At 40.6% G+C, this 10,687-nt stretch overlaps 1 protein-coding gene across 1 annotated transcript in view; it reads right to left on the reverse strand.

Moving 5' to 3' along the window:
* LOC121867073 overlaps positions 1-473 on the reverse strand; it is a 1,417-nt gene extending 944 nt beyond the window's left edge. Inside the window, exon 1 of the mRNA XM_042366829.1 lies at positions 307-473. Coding sequence (XP_042222763.1) covers positions 307-473 — 167 coding nt within the window. The remainder of the gene's footprint in view (positions 1-306) is intronic.
* Between the last annotated feature and the right edge of the window lie 10,214 nt (positions 474-10,687).

The raw sequence follows: 10,687 nt of genomic DNA on the forward strand, positions 1-10,687 counted from the left end.
AATAAATTTGTTAAACTAAAAACTAACGTGGTAGATATTGTAATTATTTCACATGCAATATATTTATCATATATGATACTGTACTCTTTCATAATAATTATAAGTATAATGCTAGGATTTGTTTGACTTAAATCATCCTGAATACATACTGCACAAGTGGGGATATTAGAAGAAGATTGTTTTCTTTACATTTATTATACAATTTGACAGATATTCAGATGCATTCAGTATGTGACTTTGATTACATAGGAAAATTATTTCTGACATTAATATTTAGTCCAGCCACCTTCATTCTCGATTACTTGCCGCAGCCTGTTGGGAACGGAGGCGACGTGATTGTGTATCAGCTGCGGTGTCCGCCTCAGGACCTCCCACTCACGGTGTGTATGCTGCTGTAGCTGCACCCTGGTTCTCTCTTCAGCTGGCTCCCATACGTTCACAATATTGCCCCAAACGTTCTCTATAGGGTTCATGTCGCAACCTTTACTTGGCCAGTCTAAAACTTGCACATTTCTTTGTTCTGCAAACCACCGCGTTACAATCCGTGTGGTATAGATAGGACACCTATCGTGCATGAAAATGATGTTTTCGGGAAACGGGAAAGCATATGCACGCACCGAGGGAAGCATAACTTCTTCGAGTATTTCTAAATACTGTTCAGCTGTGAATCTTCCTTCTATGTCAGTCAGCTCTCCAACTCCGTGCAAATATATCCATCCCCAAACATTGCAAGTCACATGGCCACTCGCTGCTTCCTCATAAATATGCTGTCTAGCATATCGGGTGTTGTTCCTCCTCCAGCAGTGCAACCTTCCGTGAGAGGTAGATGAGAAAGTTTTTTCGTCAGTGAATATTATTCTTCCACAGACATCTAAGCCTTCTTCAGCATACCGTCGAGCAAACTGCAACCTGCCCTCGCGATGTCGCACATTTAACTTCTCCTTGGTGGCGGGAGTTCTATGGTGAATGCCTCCTTCGTGAAGTCTTCGCCTGATTGTTAAAGGGGAAATAATTAATTGTAGATCCTCTCTTATTGAAAATGAAGTCTTCAAGGGGTTGGCCTCAGCGAAATTCCGGATGGCTTCAACTTGTGCAAGTGTTGTTCTGCGCGGCATTCCCGTCCTGTGGTGGTCCTTTAAACTTCCCTCCTCTTCCCATCGCTTAATCCAATAATATACAGTTGTCCAAGAAAAACCCAATTCTCGTGCAATTTCAGTGGGTGAAAACCCAGCCTCTTTCATGTCGATTATTCTTCCACGTTCAGTGATTTTCTGCGTGTGGTATTCCGTGTTGGCAGGGTCCTTCTACAATTGAGGGAGTGGAAGGGTAGTCAGCACTGACAACACCTCTGTCTCCCCCACCTTCCCGCCAATAACGTCAGCGTTATATTTATATTTATTATGCATTTTATAAAAAATAAACGAAATAAATAAATAAATAAATAAATAAGATACAAATTTATAATACACCATGCACATTTTTGGAAACAATTGAATATTTTTTTTAATGACACCAGACTAAACGTGACGTAATCGACACAAGTCAGAAACAAGAATTTAGGGAGGGGGGGACCAAAGAGTCACTCAACGAAAGAAATGCCATTTGCTGTTTATAATATTCATAGTCTTGGAATGACAATGATATTGCTAGATAATGGCTTGTAAAAGTATTAGGTATATGCTACAGTACTAATTCACACCATCGGACGGATGGTTCGTAAGATTAATTATCATAACCTTCAATTGAACAACGTCACTATTAAATACAGACACAGACTGACTGACACACACACACACACACACTCCACATGCGCACACGCACACACAGGGAAGTAAAACAGCAGTTTGTGTTGCAGGAAATCAGCGTCTTAAGAAAGAAGTTTTGTTTAGCATCGGTTAGATTAAACGTTTGAAGACAATATTAGTATAAATTAATGATAAACAGGCAACCTCATAAACAGCCTGCACACAGCTGTGCCCGATGCATGATGTTCTTTAACATACCGATTTTTACTTATGTTTATTTATCTAAACATAAATTCATAAAGGTTGGCTCATTGCTCTATCCATTTTAAAATCAAATTAACAGTGTATACTAGCAGAAAGGCATAATATAATGCGAAACAACAAAGTCTAACCATTAATTAAGCAACGGGGAACTGAGTAACCAATCACCGATCACTTTTACATTCATTCATAATTTTTACTACGTAGTATAGTAAACAAACGGCCTCGAGTTGCCTGCTGTCTCCAGCAGTGTTCGAAGAATCTTGAACGTGACTGTGCATACGTTGTAAAGACACTGCTATATTTTTCAATGTTTGTTATGTGGTACACCCGCCCTTTATGTGACTATGTGAGCAATAATACAGTTTTAGAGATATGTTCAAGTGTGTCAATACCCCAATGAATCATGATTCGTGGAATAAGAGCGTTGCCATTATATGCCATATGCTGATTATTTTAGGCTGGCGTCATGAGAGACGTCACTTCACATTTGTCAATCAAATTGGTGTAATAATGCCAAAAACTGCATCTTGCAAGTTGTACACAGGTTTGGTTTTGCCCCCCTCATCATTTTCCTTGGCCCCAAAGTGGCCCCCCCCCACTTTCCAAAGCTAGAAACGCCACTGCTTATACTACAGACGGGCAAGTGGCGACTAACTGAGGTGTATAAGCATCTCAAGGGGCATTACTCAGTCGGGTGTCCTTACTTGGAGCTGGAGGACACTCGCCCCACAAGGGGTCACAGCTCAAAATTGAAGAAGCCACAGGTCCATAAAACTGTGAGGGCAAACTTTTTCGGAGTGAGAATTGTGAACTCTTGGAACAATCTACCAGAAAGTGTTGTGACGGCACTGAGTGTGAGCTCTTTCAAGACCAGACTTGACCAACACTAGAGCAGGTTCAGGTACATTCAGGAGACGGTGCATGCCCAGTACTTGCCAACAGTGCGTAACAGAGACGTGACTGATCGCCCAAGCAGCTAAAGAGCCGATCAGTGGTGAAGAGGATAAAAGTAAAAGTTATGTTTACAATATGAACAATATTGTACAGTGGTGTTTGAGTAAATAACTACAGCTCCTACAAATTGTAACACAGCTCTATTCATGCACGTATCATATAGAGCTTTTGTTTTTAATATATTTATTTAACCAAACTGCTGGATAAAGTATTCGGCATTATTTTGATAAAAAAAAGGTGTGTCTTTTGAAATTAAAACTGATTTACTGACTCCGGTATCAACATATCAAAATATTTGATAAAGGATGTCTTATTGTAAACATCTCTAGAGAATTTATTAGGGATCATTATGGTATCAAATTCATCTCCCTATCACAATTAGCCACGATTGAGTGAGGAAAGGGGGAGGAACTGACCACCCAGCGTCAAATTACCGGCCGATCAGTTTGACGTCTGTAGTGGGGAAATTTCCTGAATCAATTATAGCAGATAGCATCCGATCGCATCTAGAGAAAAGCAAATTAATCTACGACTCTCAACATGGGTTTACAAAGGGAAAATCTTGTCTAACAAATCTGCTAACGTTTTTTAGGAAAGTCTTCGAGGTAGTAGATAATGACGAAAATTACGATGTTATTTACTTAAACTTTAGCAAAGCATTTGACAGAGTACCGCATCAGAGGCTTCTGAGAAAAATTAAGGCTCATGGTATCGAGGAGAAAGTTTTAAATTGGATAAAATCATGGCTCACCGATAGAACGCAGAGGGTCAGCGTAGATGGTGTTAAATCTGAGTGGGGCCATGTAACCAGTGGGGTTCCCCAGGGGTCAGTACTAGGCCCACTCTTGTTCATAATCTACATAAACGATCTAGATACTGGGCTCAGCAGTGACATAAGCAAGTTTGCTGATGACACCAAAATAGGGCGGCAAATTAATTCAGGGCAGGATGCAAATGCATTACAGGAGGATCTAAATAAACTGCAGGGGTGGTCTGAAAAATGGCAATGAAATTCAACACCAGCAAGTGCAGCGTAATTTACTATTGAAGAACAAATACTTATAATGTATGGCGAGCCTTTAACAACATCAACCCAGAGAAGTCGACTTCAGAAAGAGACCTAGGGGTACTTGTAAGCCCGGACCTACGGCCTAGAAAACAGTGCGTTCATGTTCGAAATAAGGCAAACAGAGTATTGGGTTTTATATCTAGAAGTGTAAGTAACAAGAGTGCAGAGGTCTTATTGCAACTATATCTTGCGCTCGTCAGGCCACACCTCGATTATGCGGTTCAGTTCTGGTGCCCCTATTATAGAATGGATATAAATTCACTAGAGTCGGTGCAGCGAAGAATGACAAAAATGATTCCGGGACTTAGAAACCTTCCATATCAGGATAGGCTAAAGAAACTTAACTTGCATTCCCTAGAAAGACGAAGAGTGCGGGGAGATATGATAGAAGTATTTAAGTGGGTGAAAGGAATCAATAAAGGGGATATAGATAAAGTTCTTATAATATCCGAGCAGGATAGGACTCGGAGCAACGGATTCAAGTTGGATAAGTTTAGGTTTAGGAGGGAGATAGGAAGAAACTGGTTCACAAATAGGGTGGTGGACGAGTGGAACAAGCTTAGCAACTTTGTAGTAAGTGCGGGAACTTTGGAAAGTTTCAAAAGGAGGCTAGATAGATTCATGGATGAGAGAGAGTGGTAGTAACTCTCGACAGGAGCTGCCATGCACAGGCCAACCGGCCTATTGCAGACTCCTTATCTTCTTATGTTCTTATGTTCTTTTGAAAGGGCGACCTGACATTGCATGAGGTCAGTAGTAAGAGAACAATAATTCCCCACCCTACCTCCACCTGACACTGCATCAGGTCAGGTCAGTTACACAAGACCCACTAATCCCCCACAGCTCCATGGGAGTGGAAAATACCAGTCTTTGCTGTAACACACAGCTTCATTCATGCCCATATGCTATAGATTTTTAATTTTTAAAAATATTTATTTAACCAAACCTCTAAATAACTATTCTTGGTTATTATAGTAAAGAAATGGAGTTTCTAACGAAATTAGAGCTGCATTTACGGATTCAGGTAGTTAAAATTCAAGGAAAACATCCGCAGCACCCAGATTCGTTCTGGGGAAGTGGGCTAGTGTCGGTGTGTGCACGATGTCTAGTTTAGACCACCCAGAAACTTTTCCCAGTAACCAGAAAAGAACCAGAAAAGATTCTGGAGATTGAAATTTTTATGGGTTTGAGAAAGTCGTCTGGTTAGCCAGAAATCTGTCATCCCCGGAAGTGCTCTGCACCAATTGTTCCGGGTTAATGGGGACATCACTATATACATTTACTAAAAAAATTGAGTTGAAAACTAACAACAACGCAACTGGAAGGTTGGCCCAGTACAGGGGCGGTTCTGGGGGTCAGTAGCACCCCTTTTCGTCAGAAAATTCGAATATTTTTTCTTTAATTCAACATTGTACTCAAGCATTTTCTTTATAGTGAAAAGTAAGGACTATTGACCTCTGAATATCTCCCAATATCAGGTGCATATGTCGTCAAAATGACCTCAAAATGCCCACATCTTGGACCTTCTCCCCTTTTGACATTACAGGATCCACGTGTGCAGTAGGGGGAGGTAAGGTGATGTAGCGACGGTAGTTGATGACCTGCCACACATGTTCACTACTTTAGGCATAACTTAGGCCTACTTCACACGAGCGTGTGTGAAACAAACCTTACGTTGGAGTATGAGAGCTGCTGCTTACCCCCCAGTTTGAGTATTACTGTAGGGTATCATAATATTTCATTTGTCAATAAGTGGGGTATGCTTTGCTAATATCAAATAAGGGCGTTGTATATCAATTAAGGACCCAGCTTGGAGAAGGTCGTGCCGATCGTGCTTCCGCTAGAGACCAAGGAAAATGGCCGCTTTGGATCGTTGTGCCGTGGGGGAAGAGGAGGGGAGTGTGGGGAAGGACGACCTCCTTGCCACGCTGTTAAGGCAGCTGGGGCAGTTGAGGAGTGAGGTTGACACTCTAAAGGGGGAAAATGAAGCCCTCAGGACGGAACTCCTTCAGGTAGGTGTCCTGCCTAGCAGGACACCTGCGAAGGAGGAGCAGGCGTGGAGAGTGGTTGTCTCCAAGGGGACTAGGGTCAGGCTTAGGAAAGCTGACCAGGGTGTGGAGTGCAGTAACCCTTACCAGGTGCTGCAGGAAGCTGGAGAGGAAGAGAAGAGGCAGGACGGTATGGATCAAGGAGAGGAAAGGGCAGTTGTACAAACCCTGCCCACAGGTAAGGTCGTGGTAGTTGGTGACAGCCAGGTGAGGTTTATGGATAGGGCTTTTTGTGCGAGAGATAGGAAACGTAGGACTAGGGTATGTTTTCCTGGGGCTGGGATAGGGCATGTAGCCGAGAGGTTAGACAGAGTTTTGTCAGGGGAGGGTACCAATCCAGTAGTGTGTCTTAGTGTGGGAGGAAACGACATAGGTAAGGTTAGGAGTGAGGAACTTTTCAAGAGGTATAGGGAGGCGCTGGGGAAGATTAGAGATAGGGGAGGGATCCCGATAGTATGTGGTGTCTTGCCTAGAAGAGGGGTTGGTCGTGAATGGCTGTCCAGGGCAATTGCTATTAATTGCCGACTGGAAAAACATTGTGCAAACAATGGTTGGGCATTCATTGATGACTGGCAACGATTTTATGGCAACGACTACCTGTACTGTCGCGACGGAGTACACTTGTCTCGTGAGGGGGTAAAGACGTTGTCTGCATCCCTGGAGCGTGAAATTGTCACTCCGAAGGGGGGGTTTCGCCAGTAGAGAGGGGTCGGGGAAAATGGGAGTAAAAAAACAAGCAGGTCCTGGGAAGTAGTGAAACAGAAGTAGATAATGCTGAAAATATAGTTAGTCATAATAACAAACATCAAAGTAATAAATGTAAAACAGATAGAAACGGAAGAAATATATTGAGTGTTTATTATACTAATATTAGAAGCCTGTGTAACAAAATGGACCAGCTCAGGGCCATTGTTAGTAAAGAGAACATAGATATAATTGCAATAACGGAAACATGGATAAATTCAAACAGCAAGCATTTTTTAGCAGAATTCCATATTCCAGGATATAACCTATTTAAATTTGACAGAGTAGGAAGGAGAGGTGGCGGTGTAGCAGTGTATATCAGGGTGTCATTAAAAAGCTGCAATAAATCAAACATTAAAACAAATAGCGACAATGAAAGTATTTGGGTAGAGATTGGTGAGGGCAATGAATCCGTAGTCATTGGTGTTATATATAGACCACCTAATTTGAGTAGGAACGATGGTAAATTGCTATGGGAGGAAATAAAGAAGGCATCTGATAGAAACAATGTATGTATTCTAGGCGATTTCAACTTTTCAGGCATAGATTGGAAAAATCAACTTAGCGATAATGAATCTGAAGATTTTCTAGAAGTAGTACAAGATAGTTTTTTATATCAATTCATAAACTCGCCCACTAGAGGAAATAATATCCTCGATTTAGTTCTCAGTAATAATGAAAATCTAGTAAAAGATGTTGGGATTGGAGACGAACTAGGAAACAGTGATCATAAAGCCATATATTTTAACATAATATGGGATGGCAGGAAGAAGGAAAATTCGGCCTTGATCCCGGATTTTAGGAAGGCTAATTACGGTAGCTTAAGGAGAGACCTAAGGGATGACCCTATGGTCAAAAGATTAATCCCCCCCACACCTCAGGAAACTGTCAACTTAGGACGGGATAACCCCGAATTTAATTTAGCAGCTACTTATGAACAATTTATTGCGACAATCAATAATGCCCAAAATAAACACATCCCTAAAAGAAAATTCAGATCGATACGGAACCAACCAAAATGGATGAATAATAGACTCTTAGATCTTCTAGGGAAAAAGAAAGAGTATATAGAAAAGTTAAGAAAGGCGAAAATCACTTACTTGGTTACTATCAGAACCTAACAAGACAGGTAAAAACAGAAATTAGGAAAGCAAAGAGAAATTATGAAATCAAGGTAGCAAACGAATCGAAAAATAACCCCAAAGCTTTTTTATCTTCTTCATAAATCAAGGTTGAATACAATAGGTCCCTTAAACTGACAGGAGAAATGACTGATGATGAGTTAGAAATGTGTAACCTAGTTAATAGTCATTTCGCTCCGTGTTCACAAATGAAAACCTAGCACAGTTTCCGAGATTCCTTAAAGGTATATAACATTGATATAGAAAATATGTTGATGAATATCAATATTACTAGTAACGATGTGCTTTAAGTAATTAACAAACTGAAGCCTCATAAATCGCCTGGTCCAGACGAGGTATATGCTAGAATATTAAAAGAATGTAGAGATGAGTTGAGTAATCCATTAGCAGTTTTATTTAATAAGTCATTAGAATCGGGCCTAGTGCCAGAAGCTTGGAAACATGCAAATGTAGTTCCGATTTTCAAAAAAGGTGATAAATCAATTGCATCAAATTACCGTCCCATTAGTCTCACGTCAATCATAGGCAAATTGCTAGAGTCAATTATTGCTACAAAAATCAAAAGCCACCTTGAAACATTCAACTTAATTCATTCTTCTCAGCACGGGTTCACCCAGGGACGTTCTTGTCTCACAAATTTGCTTAGCTTTGAAAGTATATGAAGCGGTAGATAATGATGATTATTATGATATAATTTATTTAGATTTCAGTAAGCATTCGATAGATCCCTCATGAGAGAGATTGATAAGAAGGTGACACATGGAATAGGTGGATCATTATTAAAATGGATTAGGTCATGGTTAACTGGTAGGAAACAAAGAGTCAGCATAAATGGATTAAAGTCAGACTGAGGTGCGGTCAAAAGCGGAGTTCCCCAGGGATCTGTATTAGGCCCTCTGCTGTTTGTTATATTCATTAATGATCTTGATTTAGGCATAACTAGTAGGATTAGTAAATTTGCAGATGATACCAAAATGGGAAGAGTGATAAATTCAGACAGTGACTTTGAACACTTTCAAAGAGATCTAGATACCTTACATGAGTGGTCAGTAGACTGGCAAATGAATTTTAATACTGATAAATGCAAGGTACTACAGATAGGGAAGACGAATACAAACGTTAAGTATAAACTAGGTAACACGGAAATAGAAAACTCAGTTTGTGAAAAAGATCTAGGTGTATTTGTTAGCAACGACTTGAAACCCTAGAAAACAATGTATTAGCGTTCACTATTAAGGCAAACAAGTTCTTGGGTTCATATCTAGGTCTGTGAGTAACAAGAACTGCTGACGTTATCTTGAAACTTTTACCTAGCGTGGTGAGGCCACACACATGGATTATAGGTTCAGTTCTGGTGTCCTTATTATAGAATGGACATAGATTCTTTGGAGGAGAGAGAGTACAAGAAAGAATGACAAAATGATCCATAATATTAGAAACCTTCCATATGAAGAAAGACTGAAAAGCTTAGGCTTACATTCATTAGAGAGGCGTAGAGTTAGGGGAGATATGATAGAGGTGTACAAGTGGGTAAGTGGGATAAACAAGGGTAAAATGGAAGATGTTCTGAAGCTCAGTAATAACGAAATAACTAGAACAAATGGCTTTAAATTAGATAAATTCCGATTCAGAAAGGATATAGGCAAGCAGTGGTTTGGTAATAGAGTTGTGGATATGTGGAATAGGCTACCGAGTGCTATAGTAGGATCGGGGACGCTAGGGAGCTTCAAGACGAAGTTGGATAGGCACATGGAAGTGCTGGGATGGGTGTGAAAGGGATCTGCCCTGTATGGGCCAGTCGGCCTCCTGCAGTATCCCACTTTCTTATGTTCTTATGTTCTTATGTTACAAATAGCGAGGTATTCCTGTACTGTATACATTTATACTTCACTTACAGCCTGTTTACAGCTCTTGAGCCAGTAGATAATGTTGTCATTGTAAAAAATAAAGAAAAACAAATCCACAAAAGTTTCAAAGTCACAAGTTGAAACACTTCCCCTCGCACACAACCACCATCTTGAGGTTAATGTTATGTACCTACAACTTACATCAGACCAATATAAAAATAGATTCAAGTGTTTTTCATTCAGCAAATAATAATGTAAATATAAAAGACATTATTTCATCTTTTATAAAATATAATACTAGTATCACTAAGCACTATATTTTTATATTAAAGAACCATTAGACTGAATCCTAACCTTAAATCAGGTTTTCCAGTAACATAACCATTTTGTAAATCATAGTCTGCCTGTACAGTACAGTACTTTATTCCTGGTTAGTACTTAACCCTGTGTACAGTGGCAACACTATGTAAGCAAACACTGTGTGTGTGATTGTTATGTGCAGTGAGAGTTAGTGGGCACACAAGGCCCATGACCCACTTGTTATGTGCAGTGAGAGTAGTGGGCACCCAGGGACCATGACCCACTTGTTATGTGCAGTGAGAGTTAGTGGGCACACAAGGCCCATGACCCACTTCTTATGTGCAGTGAGAGTTAGTTATCACACAAGGCCCATGACCCACTTGTTATGTGCAGTGATAGTTAGTGGGCACCCAGGACCCATGACCCACTTGTTATGTGCAGTGAGAGTTAGTGGGCACACAAGGCCCATGACCCACTTGTTATATGCATTGAAAGTTAGTGGGCACACAAGGCCCATGACCCACTTGTTGTGCAGAGATAGTTTATGGGCACAGAGGCGCATGACCCACTTGTT

Source organism: Homarus americanus, unplaced genomic scaffold (assembly GCF_018991925.1).
Source record: "Homarus americanus isolate GMGI-L3 unplaced genomic scaffold, GMGI_Hamer_2.0 scaffold6317, whole genome shotgun sequence".
Taxonomy (NCBI): domain Eukaryota; kingdom Metazoa; phylum Arthropoda; class Malacostraca; order Decapoda; family Nephropidae; genus Homarus; species Homarus americanus.